Source organism: Doryrhamphus excisus, chromosome 16 (assembly GCF_030265055.1).
Source record: "Doryrhamphus excisus isolate RoL2022-K1 chromosome 16, RoL_Dexc_1.0, whole genome shotgun sequence".
Taxonomy (NCBI): domain Eukaryota; kingdom Metazoa; phylum Chordata; class Actinopteri; order Syngnathiformes; family Syngnathidae; genus Doryrhamphus; species Doryrhamphus excisus.
Genome location: NC_080481.1, coordinates 5,390,313 through 5,412,849, shown reverse-complemented (window position 1 = coordinate 5,412,849; position 22,537 = coordinate 5,390,313). Strand labels below are relative to the sequence as shown.

The 22,537-nt window shown below is 43.7% G+C and overlaps 1 protein-coding gene across 1 annotated transcript in view; it reads left to right on the top strand.

Annotated features, from left to right (window-relative positions):
• Positions 1–1,967: 1,967 nt before the first annotated feature.
• The window catches only part of LOC131104239 (XK-related protein 7-like), a 54,209-nt gene continuing 33,639 nt past the window's right edge, over positions 1,968–22,537 (top strand). Inside the window, exon 1 of the mRNA XM_058051216.1 lies at positions 1,968–2,721. Coding sequence (XP_057907199.1) covers positions 2,090–2,721 — 632 coding nt within the window. The 5' untranslated portion in view covers positions 1,968–2,089. The remainder of the gene's footprint in view (positions 2,722–22,537) is intronic.

Below are 22,537 nucleotides of genomic sequence, written 5' to 3'. Positions count from 1 at the left end.
TCAAGGGACAGCGCTGTAGACCAGGGCTTCTAGATCCGTCCCGCTTGGGTCAGCAGCAGCACCGTCAACAATGACATCAGAACGTACATTCAAGTAAAACTGAGCAGTCGTCTTCCTCTGTGGTGTATGAACACGGCACAGTTAGGAGTCAAATATCTCACTGGTGGTTTTTTACTCTTTACTTTGTTTGTTTGTTAGACAAAATGCCTTCAGAAATTCCTCTAAAATGCACTCACTCATAACTGGTCATTCATTCATTCATTTTCTACCGCTTATCCTCACGAGGGTCGCGGGGGTGCTGGATCCTATCCCAGCTGTCTTGGGGCGAGAGGCGGGGTACACCCTGGACTGGTGGCCAGCCAATCACAGGGCACATATAGACAAACAACCATTCCCACCCACATTCATACCTATGGACAATTTGGAGTGGCCAATTAACCTAGCATGTTTTTGGAATGGGGGAGGAAACCGGAGTACCCGGAGAAAGCCACACATGAGATGCCCGAGGGTCCACTCGAACTCCGGTCTCCTAGCTGCGAGGCCTGTGCGCTAACCACTCGTCCATCAATTTGGAGTTATTAACGTTATTAAGTTATTTAGGTTTTGGCCTATTACATAATTTGGAATTAATTTAATTTGCGTTAATAACTCAAAAACTAAAACAGCACAAACTTTCATTTTAACTGTGCAAACCTAGCACAAAAAAATGAGACTACTTTGGTTGAATTCGGAGCATGTTGGGGGGCTGGCTGACCTTTGGTTGACCTAAGTAATAAACTGTGGTAAGTTTTGAGTGAGGTGGGGGGCCAACTTCACTCAGGTAATGGGTCAAAAGAAGATAAGAAAAAACAACTTATATTTAAAAAAAAAAACAAATCTATACTTTTTTATAGAAATGTAAAAAAAATTAAAATATTAAATGATTTAAATGGGCGGCACGGCGGTCGAGTGGTTAGCGTGCAGACCTCACAGCTAGGAGACCAGGGTTCAATTCCCACCCTCGGCCATCTCTGTGTGGAGTTTCCATGTTCTCCCCATGCATGCGTGGGTTTTCTCCGGGTACTCCGGTTTCCTCCCACATTCCAAAAACATGCTAGGTTAATTGGCCACTCCAAATTGTCCATAGGTATGAATGTGGGTGGGAATGGTTGTTTGTCTATATGTGCCCTGTGATTGGCTGGCCACCAGTCCAGGGTGGACCCCGCCTCTCGCCCGAAGACAGCTGGGATAGGCTCCAGCATCCCCCGCGACCCTTGTGAGGAAAAAGCGGTAGAAAATGAATGAATGAATGAAGAAAAATGTAAAAATACAAATGTGTAAATATATACTTAAATAAAGTGTAAAAAATAAGACGTTAAGATCTCGGAACAGTGAGATTGATATGTACAGGCAGCACTCGTGCATTCCCAGACCTTGCCTTTCCACCACCTTGCTTGACAGTTAGCAAGGCACTATTATACCACCAAAACAGCCCCAAATACCAGAAAATATTATCAAAATAAAAAAGAACAGCAAAAATGGCAAGAAAGAGCAAAAGGATGACAAAGATGAGATACTTTTTTTTCTTGACATTTGCATCACTTCAGACGTTCGAATTCTCCAATATGAGCCTAACGTGTATGTTTTGTGTTTTTTTTTATTGGGGGGGGGGGGGTGACGGTCACCCTCAATTCCAAACTCATGATGATGTCCACCAGGGGGCGTTTGACCTTTAATCCAGCATCTAATCACCTGGATTTAACCTGAAGATGCGTACAGCTTTATGCGACGCTATTAGCTGTTTTTGTTTTTTATTATGAATATATATATATAAAAGACAGCAGAAACAGACATGTGGTATTCCCAATATTCCACTATTTTGGGAATGTCGTCAAAGATGCATGCGGCATTGATCTGCTGCAGACTTGATCTTTTTGGGGCCAACCTAGTCTAGATCTGCTGCGAGGAAGGCGAAATGGTCCTTGACGCTTAATTGGCTAATGATGAGGCTAGTTATGACGTCATCCCTCTAAGCTGCTGCACGCCGACAGCCCCCTCCTCTCCTCCAACACCTCCTCCTCCTCCGTCTTTCTCTCCTACCCCATCCAACATGGCCGCTAAGTCTGATGGAGCAGCGGTGGCTGTGGAAGATGACAACCCGCCCAGGAGCCTCTCGGAGCCGGGCCACGCCGCCGCCTCCACCCCCGCTACCGCCGCCGCCGCCGCCGCCGCCGCCGCCGCCCGGCCCCGGCGCGGCCCCGTCGGCGGAGAGGCTTACACGCTGCTGGACTGCTGCTGGGTGCTGTGCGCCCTGCTCGTCTTCTTCTCCGACGGCGCCACCGACCTGTGGCTGGCCGCCGACTACTACCTGCGAGACGACTACTGGTGGTTCGGCCTGACCCTCGTCTTCGTCGTGGTGCCGTCCGCCGTCGTGCAGGTTCTCAGTTTCCGGTGGTTCGTGTACGACTACACGGAGCTGAGCGGCGGGGACGGAGGGGCGGCGAGCGGCGCAGCGGCAAGCGCGACGACCGGGGACGCCGCTTTAGGCACCAAGGACAGTGACCAGCGCGGCGCGGGCGCGGCAGCGGCGAACGCCGCCAACGCCACCGCCGCCGCCGCGTCTTCCTGCTCGCCTGCGGCGGCGGCGGCAGAGAGAGGCGGGCGACCCCGGAGATGTTGCACCGTGTGCATGTGGGTCTTTCAGTCGGTGCTGCACGTCTTACAGCTTGGACAAGTATGGAGGTAGGACACGCGTGGATCTACAGTATGTGTATATGTAGCTGTGTGTGTGTGTGTGTGTGTGTGTGTGTGTGTGTCTGTGTGTGTGTGTGTGTGTGTGTGCACCATACATGCTGGTTGATTTTTGCTCGTGGCAACACACACGTGTCTGCTTCATGCATCAGCACACCCCTGCTGGTGTGCGTGTGCTTGTGTGTGTGTATGTGTGTGTGCGTGCGTGTCCAGCTACCACTATTGTTCCACACTATTGTCAAGGTATTTGACAATGTCGTAAAAAAACTGCACCATTGTTTGTTTTGTGAAAAGTAAAGATGGCAACGTTGTCGGAGTGATGTGTAATGTCCATGCCGGGCCAGTAGTTGGCGATGTGGCTTTGCAAAGAACCACCACGCGACACTATTAGCTTCAAAGCTAATATAGCTATGGAAGTCATGTGACTACGTTGGACCCATGAGTTGGGTAGGAAACGTAGACGTTGATGGGGAAGTGGTAGAGATAGCGTTTCAGGATGGAACGTACACGTTGATGGGGAAGTGGTAGTGCGCCAAAACAAGATTCCGCCTGAGACCATCTTTAGCTGAAGAAAAAGGAAACAAACGCTCAGCGCATCCTCTTTGAAGGGTTTAGACATTTTGGTGGTGTCCTCGCCACGTTCATGTTGTTGTAAAACATACAGGGGCTAAGCTACTACTAAGCTAGCCACAATCACATCTAGCTCTGCCTGTGCTTTAAAGTATCGCTGGACATCCTGCATGTTACGCTTGTCGTACTGCTACTGCTGGACCAGCCAAGTTCTTGGATGTCAAAGTATAATAATAATAATCGTAATACTGCCATGTCTTTATTTTGCACTGAACAGGAAGTGACTGTGTAAAGATCACCTTTGCCTGTTGTTTACTTGAAATGTTTGATTTTTAGAAGGCGCAGCGGGCGGCATATGGCCCCCGCCCCACAGTGTGGGTACTCAGGTGAACTTACACCCGCAGGTGACCTGTACGCCAGCTCCTTTTCAAAGCGAGCATGTGGGATTTGACGTAATTGCGTGCGGAGATTGTAATAAAGAGCATTAATGATCAACAGCAACATGCTGACACATGCACATTAACCGTGAGCCTGAACACAACACTGCCAACAGTTCCTCAACGTCTTCTTCTTATCTGGTTGGTTTCACTCTCTATCTGCTGCTTTTCAAACCCATCCCACCGGCCCGGCTTTGCTTTTTCATGATATTACGTAACATTTTATCATCCCATCCATGGCAAGGCGCACAGTGGCCGCGTCCTGGGAGCTGTCCGTGGTCCTGAGATAGACAGCACAATTAGAAAAGGCAATTAGAGCAATAACCAATTTAAAGACCAAGACTATTACATAAACCCAAAAAAGCAAAACAAGCAAAAGTCATCACAGAAAAGCTATAGAAGAAGCAAAAAGGCACAGTATCATTACAAAACGCAAACAAATACTATAACAAAAACAGCAAAAAAAAATAGCACAAAGGAACATTCATTTTAAAAAGTAGCAAAAGCGCAAAAATTCAGCAAAAAGGCACACTACAATGACAAAAAGCAAAATGGCATAATACACAAAACAAAAAGCAATTACAAAAACTGCAAAAAAGGTCAAAAGGGAGTAAAATAATAAACAATAAATACAAAAGCGATTACAAAACGTAGCAAGAGAGCAGAAATCTACCAAAAAGGAACAATATAGTTACAAAAAGCAAACAAAAACTAGGAAAAATTAAGAAAAACAACAAATGCAAAAAGAGAGCAAAATGGCTATTAGGAAAAAGAACACAGGGGCATAAGTGCAAAAAGGTATAATAGAATAACAAAAAAGCATTACAAAACTAGCAAAAGAGTAAAAAGGAGAGATACAATTACAAGAAGCAAACAAAAACTCTTAGAAAAACAGCAAAGTAAAACGAGTAAAAATGCACAATCCCATAAAACCCATAAAACAGGTGAAATCCAAATAAAAGTAAACCAATAAAACCTGAGAAGTCGTTTTTATGCACAAAAAACAGCACAAGGGCTAGCTCCTGCATGCTAGCCAGCGCTTTGACTCTTTTTAGAACACACAGAAAAGGGAAAGACCTTTTGGTCACGGTTCAAGGATTCTGGATGATGGGCTGTTACCCTGCTGCACTTATTTTTACACCTGTGTAGCCCTTAACTCATTCAATCCCAGACATCTTTCAAAAGCCGTCCCACCCGGCACCGGACACTTTTCATGATTTGGACTCATCTTTCAAGGCACACAGACCATGGTGTTCTTGAAAAAGGCTTTCTGTGAAAAGATATCTTACATTCCAAGCATACATAAGCAGAAAGAAACAGTGGCAGTGGTCGTCGGCCATGATGTTAGTTTTCAGGCAATTTAAGGGCTTCCCCTCCCCTGTGCCAGACCAGATCAATCAGGCTGTCCCACAGGGGGGCTGCCTGTGGCGGTTCGGGGTGGACCGACGGCGGCTGTGCCGAGTCAGTGGTACTGCTGCTGATAATCAGCCAGAGTGGATGGACCACTGGCAGCCCAACTACACTTCATCATTCTGTGTGTGTGTGTGTGTGTGTGTGCGTGCACACATTATTGCCCTCACATTTCATTTTAATTTCACCGTCCTGTCACTTAGACTCACTAAAATGTGGTTGCCGTGGGTAACGAGAGCTTGACGGTTATTTAACAAATAACAAAGCAACCCGTTTTTTTTATTTCTTTTTATTTACTGCATCCTCAATTGTCATTCATTCATTCAGTCCATTGGAATGCAGGAAAAACATGTCGGCAGACACATGGCACTATCATACCAGGTTTAACATAAGCATTGCTAACATTAGCGTTGTAGCAATTGATCTGTTTCATGAGTGGAAACCAATGCTAATGTTAGCCTCATTGCATTTTTGTCAACAACATTTCTTTGGCAATTTCACTGCTGTGTTTTTGTGCAATGACAATAAAGGAAGTCTATCTATTTATTTTAATGAGTATTCAAATATGAAGACACTTAGTGCTACCTTGCATGCTATTGTGCATGTTAACGTTAGCATAGTAGCCAACATTGCCATTTTTACAGAAACACATGCTATCATGCGAAGTGCCAGCATGCTCATTTAACATCTTAGCATTTATAGTGTGCTAGCATGGTAGTAAGTTTCTCCATTTTCATTAGTTTTAACATGGGCAGACAATTAGCGCATCATACTAGGTTTAACATACTGCAAGCATTGTTAACATTAGCATTGTAGCTATTTGGCTGTTTCATCAGTGGAAACCAATGCTAATGTTAGCCTCATTTTAGTGAGTATTAAAATATGGAAACACTACCTTGCGCTACCATGCTAGCAAGTGCTAGCATGCTCACATTAACATGTTAGCATTGCTACCATGCTACTTTGGCATAATATCCTTTTAATCCATTTTCATTAGTTTTAACATTGGCAGGCACTCAGCGCTATCATGCTAGGTTTAATGCTAGGTCAAACTGATTAACACTCGTACTAGTGTAACCCTTGCCCACACTAGCATAATAGCATTTTAGTTGTTTCATGAGTAGAAAGCTATTTAAGACTGAGACTTGGTGCTATTATGTCAGGTGTGAGCATGTTAGTTCGATGTTAATATTAGCATAGTTGCATTTTTACATTTTACATTTTGGTAAGTATTAACACACGCAGACACTTATCTCTACCATGCTGGGTGTTCATTAACATGTTAGCATTGCTATCATGATAATCATAGCATTTCCTGTTGTTTTTATGAATATTAAAATAGGAAGACACTTAGAGGTACCATGCTTATTAATTGCATGTTAATGTTAGCATAGTTAGCATGTGTTTCTGCTACTGTGATAATGTTATGTTGCACAGTGATAGCATGGTCATGTTAACATGTTAGCATTGCTAGCATGCTAACATTAGTGCAATAGCATTTTAATACATGTTCATTCGTTTTAACATTGGCAGACACTTACTGGTATCATGCTAGGTTTAACATGCTAACATTAGCATTGCTAATTGCATAGCATTTTTGTCATTTTCGTAAGTACTAACACACGCACACACATACTTCTACCATGCTGGGTATTGTATGTTAATGTTAGCATGTTATCATTGTTCGAATGTTATTGTTAGCATCATAGCGTTTTACCCATTTTCACGAGTAGACACTTATCTGAACAATTAGTGCTCTCATGCTCGGTACACCCACTATCTATTCAGATCATAAAAGTTGTAATGATACCAGAATAAAGTCAAAATACTGTGGGAATAAAGTGAAAATCAACAGTGGGAGTGGAAAAAACACAGCTGCACTTTTACAAGAATATAGTCAGAATATCCAGTTAAAACAACCCCAGTTGATCCGCTGCCAAGCTGTGGTTTATTTTTGGGCGGCGAAGATGTCGCGACAGCACACCGCTCCCGATTTTTGACCCGTGACGGACTCCCGCGGCTGGTGTGCGCGTCTCTAAAAGGGCGTGCCTCTGCGTCCGGGCGCACAGAACTTCATGTAAAATTCAATAGAGTTATTGATTATGAATAAAAAGACGCCTGCGGGGAAAGTGTTGATGATCCGCAGCCACCTGCCCGTCTGATGCTCCGACTGATGTTTGTCTGTCAGACGCTGCTGAATTATTCACTGCGGCCCTCTGGGGAGCTGTCAATCACACGCCATGTGTGTGTGTGTGTGTGTGTGTGTGTGTGTGTGTGTCTTTGAACACTCTAGTTCTCACTGCCTACAGGTATGGCAGAGGCTGGCTCAGATAGAACCAACAGAAGCTAGACATATTTTCTCCCTGCTAATCATTGGCCCCGACATCCAAATCGATAGCGATGTTGGCCCAAGTAAGAGGACAGTATTATTATGAACAGACAGGAGAACGTGATTGGAAATCGCTACGCAAGCAAGATAGAGCATCCTTGCAAAATCTGATGATATGTGAGCATACTGTAGTTTGGTAGTATTTTTCTTCCCATAGAAATCCACTTAATGCTCTTGAAGAACGTACTCATCCCCACCGCGAACGGCAAAGTTCATCTCGTTTTACGGCCTTTTGCTCCAAATGAAGCGCGCCGTCAGAATTGCCTCCGCGTTAGCGTTTTGGAATTCAATCTCCAGAGGAGCGGACGCACTTTGAAAGGCAAACTATTTTGCTGCTGAATGAACTCTGATGGCTTTGGAGCCCATTAGCGGCAGAGCGAAGGAAATCAGCTGTAATTCTCTGCAGCTTTTATGAGATGTAGAGGCGCTCGGCACACTCGCACGCCTCAGATGCCACACATTAATGCGCAACGCTGTTGCTTCACGTCGCAGGGACGCGTTCTGCTGAAGAAAGGAGAGTCGTCACGTCGCTGTGTGGTGTGCATGCATCACATGTGACAAAACCCATAAGGTCAAACCTTATTCGTAGATCCCAGCCTGTTGACAGATTTCCTTTCTCTGCTGCGAGCATCAATAGAAAGCGGTTTAATGCTGCGGTTACTACACGAATGAAAGTTCATTCACTCAACATTTTCCAGCAGGACGATGTTTCGGCAAGGTGTGATCTGGTGTATGTTTCAACACTTGACGCGGTTCACAACTTTGCAACTCGCAACTCAAGCACACGCTCTGTGATGGGTGGCTCGAGTGGCTCATGGACCCGATTCACAATATCCAAGTTTCTCCACATTGCTGTATTCCATTATGTATCCACATTGCAAGTATTCGATGGTTTGACGTGTTGCACACTTTGCATTTTCTACATGCGCTCTGTGACAGGCGACTCGGGTAATTGATTCACAACCTGTTGGGCATGTGTGAGTTTCTAAGTAAAATGCTCTGAGCATGAACTCGGGTAACTGATTCATGACTTCATACGCTCTGTGATGGGTGACTTGAGTGACTCAAGTACTCGATTTACAACTTGACTTTCTATGCATTTCTACTGGGCGTACAACTCGGTGTATCAAGTACCCGATTCCAAGTGACTGTGGATCCCTGCAGTTAGTAAAAGGATGGAGTCTCCCGTCACTACCTCATAACGTCTGCCTGTAATTGGTTCTTAGGTTTACAATTTAAGAAGCATTTCATAACATTTCATTCATTCATTCATTCATTCATTTTCTACCGCTTTTTCCTCACGAGGGGCGCGGGGGTGCTGGAGCCTATCCCAGCTGTCTTTGGGCGAGAGGCGGGGTACACCCTGGACTGGTGGCCAGCCAATCACAGGGCACATATAGACAAACAACCATTCACACTCACATTCATACCTATGGACAATTTGGAGTGGCCAATTAACCTAGCATGTTTTTGGAATGGGGGAGGAAACCGGAGTACCCGGAGAACATGCAAACTCCACACAGAGATGACCGAGGGTGGAATTGAACCCTGGTCTCCTAGCTGTGAGGTCTGCGTGCTAACCACTCATCCGCCGTGCTGCCCTGTAACATTTCATAAGCATTTCATTTCATAGTGTAAAAAGAAGCGAGCAGCACACCATGATGAAAGAAGCCTTTTTGTGATACCAAAGTTTGTGACCTCCATGCTGTTTGTGTGTGCGTGCGCGTGTGTGCGTGCAGTAAACATGCAGTACATTCCAGTTCCTAAGTTCCTATTCCCGATGTGTAAATGCATGCATTGATATTCTGCTGCTGTACTGGAACCTTCACTTCACATTCCAGTGGTGTAAATGCATGCATTGATACTTTGAAAGATGAATCTAGCAATGCTCATATTCTTTGGGAATACATGAATGTGCTTTAAATATGCACAGTAATATTCCAGCAACACTGCTGATGGGAATGCAGTCACCTTGTTCACTTCCAATAATATTGACAAGACTAAGAAGCTGGCTGGAACGAGGGAGTACTCGCTTTGAGGAAGATACAGTTAGCATGCCTGCTAACAACAAGTGACACAAGGAAAAGAGATTTGTGTTGTTTTGAGTACATTCCACTCCTCCACTGTGTTGCTTCTATTTGATGGATGGTTGCTGCTGGATCGGGGCCCGCCCTGATCCTGGTGACAGATGAGGCTCTGCGGGAATAGGCCCCATCAATCAATCAGCGACGGAGCCTCCAGCTCTCGCTCTGGAGCGCTCCACTCGCTGGGCCCGTTTGCCTCCCAGCTGGACTTTAAAGGGCAGAAATGAAGCACTTTTTATTCATCACGCATGACTGAAGTGTAATATTTCTCCTCGTGGCTTCGCAGGACGCCGCCTCGTATTTGCCATCGATTGGTGGGGGGGGGGGGGGGGGCAAATACAGTGGAACATCCAAAATCCCACGCCGTCATCAAACTTTATGAAGTGTACATGTTTGACGCCACATTTTGACATTCTTAAGAGTCATGCTGGTGTACAAGGACGTTACCAGCAGCATGTCATGCACTGCCATGACAACATTAAACTCATCACACAGCAGCTTAACATCCAAGAGTTATACCGCAGGAATATACAAACATAGCAATACAAGTTTCATATGAAACCAACATATTGACGTTTTTATTGTTTTTATTTTATTTCCATATAAACGCTGTAGTTGTCACTGTGTAGCTACAAGCGGGAGCAAATGTGTAGAGATGGAGAAAGAAAGCTTCAATTCTTGGCAGATGGCTCTCACGACAAGACCCCAGTTATTTGCATCTCCTGTCACTGTGAGTGGAACTGTCACGGTCTATGTCGTCGTTGACTTGCCAGAGAGAAGCGGGAAGGTACTGAAGCACTCGGACGTTTATACAGTGGTACCAAGGCCTACTAGCGTCTCAACTAAGGACCCAGCCGTCTCTGGGCTGACGGTTTGCTTGGAGATGCGAGGTCAAATTTGGGTACGTGTTGCTTGTTAATGGCAGGCATGGCATTAGACATCTATATTGGGTCTTGTGTCATTTCAGCGCTAACAGCTCTCTGGGCTCTCTGGGCTCTCTGGTATTAGCAAGAAATAGTAGACATTGGCTGTGTTGGAAACCGCATACTAACTACTACATACTTCCATGTCCATACTATCCACACTCCAATCCATCAGACAGTATGCAAAGCGTTTACACTACAGTGTACTACATGATAACCCACAATGCATTGTCCAAATCGACAGGCTGAAGCTGATTCCACTTTATCTCTAAACTCTTTAATTACATCACTTTATTGAGATTTTTTAAAAATCAGGCGAGAAAGTAGCCGTTTAGATCCCGAGTGTGCCATTTATTTGTCCAAATACCAACCGGTTACAATTTCGTTCAGACGAATTTGGCAAAATTTTAAGCTAGCCGAAGTGAGCAACGCACTTCAGGTTATTTTCACAAAATAAAAAAAACCCTTACTTTTCTCATACAAAAACCTAGTGATAAATCACTGCTTTTACTTTGAAAACAAGAAGCGAACCAACTCGCAATATATCCTGCTTGACACCGCCGTTTGATCCATCCTGCTGCTCAGTGTTCAGCCAACGGTGACATCACGTCGCATTGCATCCTGGGTAATTTGAGTGTGAGTAGTAGGCTGATGATACATACTCAACATTTCTGGGGAATGCAGTATGCATCCGGAAACTTCTCACATACTCAAAAATGACATACTGCCGGTGTAGACACATTGCATACTCTAAGAGTTAGTATGAGTAGTAGTTAAGCATGAGTAGTATGCACTTTCCAACACAGCCATTGACACATCAGTAAAAGATGACATTATCTTTTATTTTAGTAGGTGTGTTCAGGGATGGTCATAAATGTGGGACAAATCACCGCTGGCATTCAGCATTCATGCCGGGGGGGGGGGGGGGGGGGGGGGGGTGAATAAGTGATCATAATGGCCGAAGTGATGCTTCTTTTTTCTACTTTATGCCTCCTTCCTGCTCTTTGCCCATTCTCTTTCTGCAGCTAATCCAGACTTACCTTTCTCTCTGCAATGAGAGCTTCTTCCCTGGAGTTGTCATGCATAGAAGAATTAACCAAGCTAGAGCTGTAGCACGGCGTCACTCGGGGCCAATAGGCAGCCAACGCATCGCATTTTCGCTCACGAATTGCGTGCCAAGTGTGTGAACATAACGCCAACAGTGCACAAACTGACACAGCTAGTTGAAAACAACGCTGAGCAGCGTTTCTGTGTGGTAGAAACATACCCTGGACCCTGGACTCAAGCGGTGTACGAATAAACGGAGAAAGACGCACGTCATGCTTTACATCAACCATGAAACTGGAAATAATTATCATGAAATCATCATAAAACCTTGATAAACTGGACAGAAAAAACGAGTCAGATTTCCGCTCTTAGATTTTTGCTAATTTTGGTTCAGTATCCATGCCAGCCCGACCCGACCTGCACCCGCGCAGAAGCGATGGTTGGAGCCAGACCCTAGAACGATGATGCCCATCACCCCTCCTGCTTGCTCGAATCAGGACATGAAGCGCCAGCCTTTCACTTGACAGGCTGTATTGTGCGACATCATTCCGCTTTGTCTCCAATCATCAGTGGAAGAAAACGTCATGGCGCCGATGAAAGGCAGCGAGAGTCGTTTTGCACCCTTCCTTTTGTTTCCGACAGCCGTCGTTTGAGCGCCAGTCAAAAGAAGAGACAATAATATTTGTTTTAAAGAGCTGGGGCTGCTTCTCTGGCGTGCAGCACACTTAGGGTAGCAAGGCGAGGAAAGACAGAGCGACCAACATGATGAGGAAACGATGGATGGAGGCCAACCAAGAAGAGGAGATTTGGTATTTGGACTGATAGCCATAACGATTGCAGCGGAAATAATCAAACGACCCAATTGGATATAATCACTGACAGACAGACGCATGCCAAGCAGCAGCAGCCAAGCAGCAGCAGCAAAGCAGCGGTAGACAGTGTCTACAGTGGAGGCAGGAGAGCGGCCTGCAGCATGTAGCTGCCAAGGTCACAGCTTCGATTTCTCACATTTTTAAGGAAATATTCACCTAGTATACGAATTCCTCTTGTGAAGCCAAACACAACGTCGTGAAAATGTACTCGAAATGAGCCCGAGTCGCTAATGCCTGCTGGCATGCATCTATTGCGGGTTGATTTAGCCAACTTTGGCCGGCGATGATCACCAATTCAACCCGATTGTTCCGTTCATTCCATCTTATCTATCCGCCGTCATCCACTGGACGGGTTTACTTTGTCTTTTATAGCAGAAATTTAGAGCCAGGAATTTGGAATGGTCTCAACGTGGGACCCACATTATCTTTATCATGGTCTTTAAGTCGCGACCCACTTTTAGTGAAGTCATTTTGCTCACATTTATTGAGTTGATTTCAGCTCTATTTAGTTTTTCCTGCTTTTATTTCAGTCATGAGCACCAAATGTAAAGAACAAACCCATTTTTCTATTTTTGTATATAACCAGCACACAAAGTTTTCTAGATCTTCCATGATCTGCACCTATTCAACTGATTTCTTTGGATTTCCTGCGTCTTTTTTTATGTATTCCAGTTGAGTTGATAATAAAGGCGATGTATCTTTTTGGCTTTGAACATCCAGCCATATGTGTTGGATCTCCAACCGCATCCGGAAGTAGAGACAGTCCAAGTTCCTTCAAGACGTCTCTCAATGGTAAGTAGCTTAAGTAGCTACGGCATGGGTAACCTATAATGTGTTTTGCGGGACTACACGTGTTAAAAAAACACTGGTGTAGAGCCACTAAGTGTGGTGGGAAAAGGCTATTAGCAACCTGGCTTCCTCTATGCTATAATGCTACACAGACGAACGCTTTTGCTCCATGACTTCCACTAAATAAAGATAGTTAGGACACTCGTGAACTGTTACTTACTGCTGGCTCTTCTTACTCTTCCACACCACCAAGTAACGTTGGAAAGGCGTAGGGCTTCAGCAAGTTTGTGGGCTAGTCCAGCTGCATCGTGAACTAACGTCATAGAAGATTAATAATGTTAACAATTAACAAAAACGTCTTCAACAAAATTTTCATAATCAACCGAGACAATGATACATTGTTTACAGAAACATCAAACACAATTTGGAGTCGTGGACCAACCTAGTAAAAGAATTTTGCTAAACAATAAAGATGATTTTGATCTAGCATAGCATAGCATAGCATAGCATAGCATAGCATAGCATGGCATAGCATAGCATAGCATGCCTTTCCTGCTATGACCAACCAAACAAAACATGATACCTTGTTGGATGTTGCGCATCCAAGAGAAGCTTCATTAGTTTTCTGAGCATGAAAGGAAAGATGGAAGAGAAGATGCTAACGTCCTCCAAGGACTTTGCTGTTAGAATCCCATTTACCGCTCTTTTACTTCCTAGTACTTTATCGTAGTCATGTGAACTACTTTTTATTGAAGCTACAAAAGAAAGAATCATGACAAACAATAATAATAATAACTAGAAAATTCCCGCGGAAATTTTGATGGACTGGCCACCTGTGCTGTGAACCTCGGACCCGGTGCACCAACGGCTACCGCGGTAGCACCTAGCAAGAAAGCCTCAAGTACGGAAAAGGTTGATGCAGTCCCATAGTGTCCCCACATCATGCCAAGAGTGTATTTGCCTTTAAACTTGAGTAAATTAGCTAAAATGCTAAAATGCTAAAATGCTAACATGATAACGGCTACCGTGCTAACACGTAGCAAAACAGCCTCAGGTCCTGAAAAGTTTGGGGCAGTCCTACAGTGTCCCCACATCATGTCATGTGTGTATTTTCCTTTAGATATGAGTAAATTAGCTCAAATGCTAACATGCTAACAGTCATCATGCTAGCACCTAGCAAGAGGGCCTCAAGTTTAGAAAGTACCAAGGTTGTCCTATAACCTCCCCACATCATGACATGTGCTTAGTAGCCTTTAATCATGAGTAAATTAGCTTAAATGCTAACATGCTAACAGTTATCATGCTAGCACCTAGCAAGAGAACCTCAACTTTAGAAAGTGCCAAGGTTGTCCTGTAACATCCCTACACCATGCCATGTGTGTATTTGCCTGTATACATGAGTAAATTAGCTTAAATGCTAACATGCTAACGGCTACCATGCTAGCACCTAGCAAGAGGGTTTCAAGTTTACAAAGTGCCAAGGTTGTCCTATAACCTCCCTATATCATGCCATGTGTGTATTTGCCTTTAAACGTGAGTAAATTAGCTTAAATGCTAACATGCTAACGGCTACCATGCTAGCACCTAGCAAGAGAGCCTCAAGTTTAGAAAGTGCCAAGGTTGTCCTATAACCTCCCCACATCATGTCATGTGTGTATTTGCCTTTAAACGTGAGTAAATTAGCTTAAATGCTGACATGCTACAATCATTATGCTAGCACCTAGCAAGAGAGCCTCAAGTTTAGAAAGTGCCAAGGTTGTCCTATAACCTCCCTACACCATGCCATGTGTGTATTTGCCTTTAGACATGAGTAAATTAGCTTAAATGCTAACATGCTAACGGCTACCATGCTAGCACCTAGCAAGAGAGCATCAAGTTGAGAAAGTGCCAAGGTTGTCCTATAACCTCCCTACATCATGCCATGTGTGTATTTGCCTTTAGATGTGAGTAAATTAGCTTAAATGCTAACATGCTAACATGCTAGCAATTAGCATTTAGCCACAGAGAGACTTCAGAAGTTTATCTCAAAAATTAGCCATCAATCACGTTTCTACGTGGCCGTATGGCTGAGCTACAAGGCTGTGAAAAGTCTGTAAATTCTCATTCTTTTCACTGGCATGAGCTGTTCTAAAAATAGCCCAAATGTCCCTAATTTTTTGAACCATTGATTTTTGCATTTTTCAAACGCGAATAGCGTCGCCATGGTTACACAAAACGTTCCAAAAAATAAATACCGCTGTAGTCCCGAGTGCCACGTTTCTGACGGTGTAACATGTGTGGGGATCCTTCCTGCGGTTTTGGCCGCATTACGCGCACAAAAGTGGGAAGATTAAGATATAAGAATAACTAGAAAATTCCCGCGGAAATTTTGATGGACTGGCCACCTGTGCTGTGAACCTCGGGCCCGGTGGGCCAACGGCTACCGCGGTAGCACCTAGCAAGAACGCCTCAAGTACAGAAAAAGTTGATGCAGTCCCATAGTGTCCCCACATCATGCCAAGTGTGTAATTGCCTTTAAACTTGAGTAAATTAGCTTAAATGCTAACATGCTAACAATCATTATGCTAGCACCTAGCAAGAGAGCCTCAAGTTTAGAAACTGCCAAGGTTGTCCTATAACCTCCCTACATCATGCCATGTGTGTATTTGCCTTTAGACATGAGTAAATTAGCTTAAATGCTAACATGCTAGCACCTAGCAAGACAGCCTTAAGTTTAGAAACTGCCAAGGATGTCCTATGACGTCCCTGCATCATGCATGTGTGTATTTGCCTTTAAACGTGAGCAAATTAGCTTAAATGCTAACATGCTAACAGTCATCATGCTAGCACCTAGCAAGAGAGTCCCAAGTTTAGAAAGTGTCAAGGTTGTCCTATCACCTCCCTACATCATACCATGTGTGTATTTGCCTTTAAACGTGAGTAAATTAGCTTAAATGCTAACATGCTAACAATCATTACGCTAGCACCTAGCAAGAGAGCCTCAGGTTTAGAAAGTGCCAAGGTTGTCCTATAACCTCCCTACATCATGCCATGTGTGTATTTGCCTTTAGACATGAGTAAATTAGCTTAAATGTTAACATGCTAACGGCTACCATGCTAGCACCTAGCAAGAGAGCATCAAGTTGAGAAAGTGCCAAGGTTGTCCTATAACCTCCCCACATCATGTCATGTGTGTATTTGCATTTAAACATTAGTAAATTAGCTTAAAAGCTAACATGCTAACAATCATTATGCTAGCACCTAGCAAGAGAGCCTCAAGTTTAGAAAGTGCCAAGGTTGTCCTATAACCTCCCTACACCATGCCATATGTGTATTTGCCTGAAGACATGAGTAAATTAGCTTAAATGCTAACATGCTAACGGCTACCATGCTAGCACCTAGCAAGAGAGCATCAAGTTGAGAAAGTGCCAAGGTTGTCCTATAACCTCCCTACATCATGCCATGTGTGTATTTGCCTTTAGACATGAGTAAATTAGCTTAAATGCTAACATGCTAACGGCTACCATGCTAGCACCGAGCAAGAGGGTTTCAAGTTTACAAAGTGCCAAGGTTGTCCTATAACCTCCCTACATCATGCCATGTGTGTATTTGCCTTTAAACGTGAGTAAATTAGCTTAGATGCTAACATGCTAACAGTTATCATGCTAGCACCTAGCAAGAGAGCCTCAAGTTTAGAAAGCGCCAAGGTTGTCCTATAACCTCCCTACACCATGCCATGTGTGTATTTGCCTGAAGACATGAGCAAATTAGCTTAAATGCTAACATGCTAACGGCTACCATGCTAGCACCTAGCAAGAGAGCATCAAGTTTAGAAAGTGCCAAGGTTGTCCTATAACCTCCCTACATCATGCCATGTGTGTATTTGCCTTTAGACATGAGTAAATTAGCTTTAATGCTAACATGCTAACAATCATTATGCTAGCACCTAGCAAGAGAGCCTCAAGTTTAGAAAGTGCCAAGGTTGTCCTATAACCTCCCTACATCATGTCATGTGTGTATTTGCATTTAGACATGAGTAAATTAGCTTAAATGCTAACACGCTAACGGCTAACATGCTAGCACCTAGCAAGAGAGTTTCAAGTTTACAAAGTGGAAAGGTTGTCCTTCAACCTCCCTATATCATGCCATGTGTGTATTTGCCTTTAAACGTGAGTAAATTAGCTTAAATGCTAACATGCTAACAGTTATCATGCTAGCACCTAGCAAGAGACCCTCAAGTTTAGAAAGTGCCAAGGTTGTCCTATAACCTCCCTACATCATGCCATGTGTGTATTTTCCTTTAGACATGAGTAAATTAGCTTAAATGCTAACATGCTAACGGCTAACATGCTAGCACCTAGCAAGACAGCCTCAAGTTTAGAAACTACCAAGGTTGTCCTATAACCTCCCCACATCATGTCATGTGTGTATTTGCCTTTAAACGTGAGTAAATTAGCTTAAATGCTAACATGCTAACAATCATTATGCTAGCACCTAGCAAGAGAGCCTCAAGTTTAGAAAGTGCCAAGGTTGTCCTATAACCTCCCTACACCATGCCATATGTGTATTTGCCTTTAGACATGACTAAATTAGCTTAAATGCTAACATGCTAACGGCTACCATGCTAGCACCTAGCAAGAGAGCCTCAAGTTTAGAAACTGCTAAGGTTGTCCTATAACCTCCCTACATCATGCCATGTGTGCAATTGCCTTTAAACGTGAGAAAATTAGCTTAAATGCTAACATGCTAACGGGTCCATGCTAGCACCTAGCAAGAGAGCCTCAAGTTTAGAAACTGCCAAGGTTGTCCTAGAACCTCCCTGCATCATGCCATGGGTGTATTTGCCTTTAAACATGAGTAAATTAGCTTAAATGCTAACATGCTAACATGCTAACAATTAGCATTTAGCCACAGAGAGAGTTCAGAAGTTTATCTAAAAAATGAGCCATCAACCACGTTTCTACGTGGCCGTATGGCTGAGCTACAAGGCTGTGAAATGTCTGTAAATTCTCGTTTTCTCTGGAATGCGGCTGTTCTAAAAATAGAATTCTGTACCTAATCAACTGGCCCATTTTTGAACGTTTCGGTTAATAGCGTCGCCATGGTTACACAAAACGTTCCAAAAAATAAATACCGCTGTAGTCCCGAGCGTCACGATTCCGACGGTGTAACATGTGTGGGGGTCCTTCTTGCGGTTTTTGCCGCATTACGCGCAAAAAAAGTGGAAGATTAAGATATAAGAATAATAAAAATTGGTAAACACCACAAGGAATAACAATATGGGCTGGCTCAGTAGCCAGCCCATAGACTGCTACTGCAAGTAGCAGTCTATGGGCTGGCTACTGGGCCAGTCCATAACTAGAAAATTCCCGCGGAAATTTTGATGGACTGGCCACCTGTGCTGTGAACCTCGGGCCCGGTGCGCCAACGGCTACCGCGGTAGCACCTAGCAAGAAAGCCTCAAGTGCGGAAAAGGTTGATGCAGTCCCATAGTGTCCCCACATCATGCCAAGTGTGTATTTGCCTTTAAACTTGAGTAAATTAGCTAAAATGCTAACATGCTAACGGCTACCGTGCTAACACATAGCAAAACAGCCTCAGGTCCTGAAAAGTTTGGGGCAGTCCTACAGTGTCCCCACATCATGCCATGTGTGTATTTTCCTCTAGACATGAGTAAATTAGCTAAAATGCTGACATGCTAACAGTCATCATGCTAGCACCTAGCAAGAGGGCCTCAAGTTTAGAAAGTACCAAGGTTGTCCTATAACCTCCCCACATCATGACATGTGCTTAGTAGCCTTTAGGCATGAGTAAATTAGCTTAAATGCTAGCATGCTAACAGTTATCATGCTAGCACCTAGCAAGAGAACCTCAACTTTAGAAAGTGCCAAGGTTGTCCTGTAACATCCCTACACCATGCCCTGTGTGTATTTGCCTGTAGACATGAGTAAATTAGCTTAAATGCTAACATGCTAACAGGCATTATGCTAGCACCTAGCAAGAGAGCCTCAAGTTTAGAAAGTGCCAAGGATGTCCTATAACGTCCCTGCATCATGCATGTGTTAATTTGCCTTTAAACATGAGCAAAGTAGCTTAAATGCTAACATGCTAACAGTCATCATGCTAGCACCTAGCAAGAGAGCCTCAAGTTTAGAAAGTGCCAAGGTTGTCCTATAACCTCCCTACATCATGCCATGTGTGTATTTGCCTTTAGACATGAGTAAATTAGCTTAAATGCTAACATGCTAACGGCTAACATGCTAGCAACTACCAAGAGGGCCTCAAGTTTAGAAAGTGCCAAGGTTGTCCTATAACCTCCCTACATCATGCCATGTGTGAATTTGCCTGTAGACATAAGTAAATTAGCTTAAATGCTAACATGCGAACGGCTACCATGCTAGCAACTAGCAAGAGGGCCTCAAGTTTAGAAAGTGCCAAGGTTGTCCTATAAACTCCCTACATCATGCCATGTGTGTATTTTCCTTTAGACATGAGTAAATTAGCTTAAATGCTAGCATGCTAACGGCTAACATGCTAGCACCTAGCAAGACAGCCTCAAGTTTAGAAACTGCCAAGGATGTCCTATAACGTCCCTGCATCATGCATGTGTGTATTTGCCTTTAAACATTAGCAAATTAGCTTAAATGCAAACATGCTAACAGCCATCATGCTAGCACCTAGCAAGAGAGTCTTAAGTTTAGAAAGTGCCAAGGTTGTCCTATAACCTCCCTACATCATGCCATGTGTGTATTTGCCTTTAGACATGAGCAAATTAGCTTAAATGCTAACATGCTAACGGCTAACATGCTACCACATAGCAAGACAGCCTCAAGTTTAGAAACTGCAAAGGATGTCCAATAACGTCCCTGCATCATGCATGTGTGTATTTGCCTTTAAACATGAGCAAATTAGCTTAAATGCTAACATGCTAACAGTCATCATGCTAGCACCTAGCAAGAGAGTCCCAACTTTAGAAAGTGCCAAGGTTGTCCTATAACCTCCCTACATCATGCCATCTGTGTATTTGCCTTTAGACATGAGCAAATTAGCTTAAATGCTAACATGCTAACGGCTAACATGCTAGCACCTAGCAAGACAGCCTCAAGTTTAGAAACTGCCAAGGTTGTCATATAACGTCCTTGCATCATGCATGTGTGTATTTGCCTTTAAACATAAGCAAATTAGCTTAAATGCTAACATGCTAACAGTCATCATGCTAGCACCTAGCAAGAGAGTCCCAAGTTTAGAAAGTGCCAAGGTTGTCCTATAACCTCCCCACATCATGCCATGTGTGTATTTGCCTTTAAACGTGAGTAAATTAGCTTAAATGCTAACATGCTAACAATCATTATGCTAGCACCTAGCAAGAGAGTCCCAACTTTAGAAAGTGCCAAGGTTGTCCTATAACCTCCCTACATCATGCCATCTGTGTATTTGCCTTTAGACATGAGCAAATTAGCTTAAATGCTAACATGCTAACGGCTAACATGCTACCACATAGCAAGACAGCCTCAAGTTTAGAAACTGCAAAGGATGTCCAATAACGTCCCTGCATCATGCATGTGTGTATTTGCCTTTAAACATGAGCAAATTAGCTTAAATGCTAACATGCTAACAGTCATCATGCTAGCACCTAGCAAGAGAGTCCCAACTTTAGAAAGTGCCAAGGTTGTCCTATAACCTCCCTACATCATGCCATCTGTGTATTTGCCTTTAGACATTAGCAAATTAGCTTAAATGCTAACATGCTAACGGCTAACATGCTAGCACCTAGCAAGACAGCCTCAAGTTTAGAAACTGCCAAGGTTGTCCTATAACGTCCCTGCATCATGCATGTGTGTATTTGCCTTTAAACATAAGCAAATTAGCTTAAATGCTAACATGCTAACAGTCATCATGCTAGCACCTAGCAAGAGAGTCCCAAGTTTAAAAAGTGCCAAGGTTGTCCTATAACCTCCCTACATCATGCCATGTGTGTATTTGCCTTTAAATGTGAGTAAATTAGCTAAAATGTTAACATGCTAACAGTCGTCATGCTAGCACCTAGCAAGAGAGCCTCAAGTTTAGAAAGTGCCAAGGTTGTCCTATAACCTCCCTACATCATGCCATGTGTGTATTTGCCTTTAGACATAAGTCAATTAGCTTAAATGCTAACATGCTAACGGCTAACATGCTAGCACCTAGCAAGACAGCCTCAAGTTTAGAAACTACCAAGGTTGTCCTATAACCTCCCCACATCATGTCATGTGTGTATTTGCCTTTAAACGTAAGTAAATTAGCTTAAATGCTAACATGCTAACAATCATTATGCTAGCACCTAGCAAGAGAGCCTCAAGTTTAGAAAGTGCCAAGGTTGTCCTATAACCTCCCTACACCATGCCATATGTGTATTTGCCTTTAGACATGAGTAAATTAGCTTAAATGCTAACATGCTAACGGCTACCATGCTAGCACCTAGCAAGAGAGCCTCAAGTTTAGAAACTGCTAAGGTTGTCCTATAACCTCCCTACATCATGCCATGTGTGCAATTGCCTTTAAACGTGAGAAAATTAGCTTAAATGCTAACATGCTAACGGGTCCATGCTAGCACCTAGCAAGAGAGCCTCAAGTTTAGAAACTGCCAAGGTTGTCCTAGAACCTCCCTGCATCATGCCATGGGTGTATTTGCCTTTAAACATGAGTAAATTAGCTTAAATGCTAACATGCTAACATGCTAACAATTAGCATTTAGCCACAGAGAGAGTTCAGAAGTTTATCTAAAAAATGAGCCATCAACCACGTTTCTACGTGGCCGTATGGATGAGCTACAAGGCTGTGAAATGTCTGTAAATTCTCGTTTTCTCTGGAATGCGGCTGTTCTAAAAATAGAATTCTGTACCTAATCAACTGGCCCATTTTTGAACGTTTCGGTTAATAGCGTCGCCATGGTTACACAAAACGTTCCAAAAAATAAATACCGCTGTAGTCCCGAGCGTCACGATTCCGACGGTGTAACATGTGTGGGGGTCCTTCTTGCGGTTTTGGCCGCATTACGCGCGCAAAAAAGGGAAGATTAAGATATAATAATAACTAGAAAATTCCCGCGGAAATTTTGATGGACTGGCCACCTGTGCTGTGAACCTCGGGCCCGGTGTGCCAACGGCTACCGCGGTAGCACCTAGCAAGAAAGCCTCAAGTGCGGAAAAGGTTGATGCAGTCCCATAGTGTCCCCACATCATGCCAAGTGTGTATTTGCCTTTGAACTTGAGTAAATTAGCTAAAATGCTAACATGCTAACAATCATTATGCTAGCACCTTGCAAGAGAGC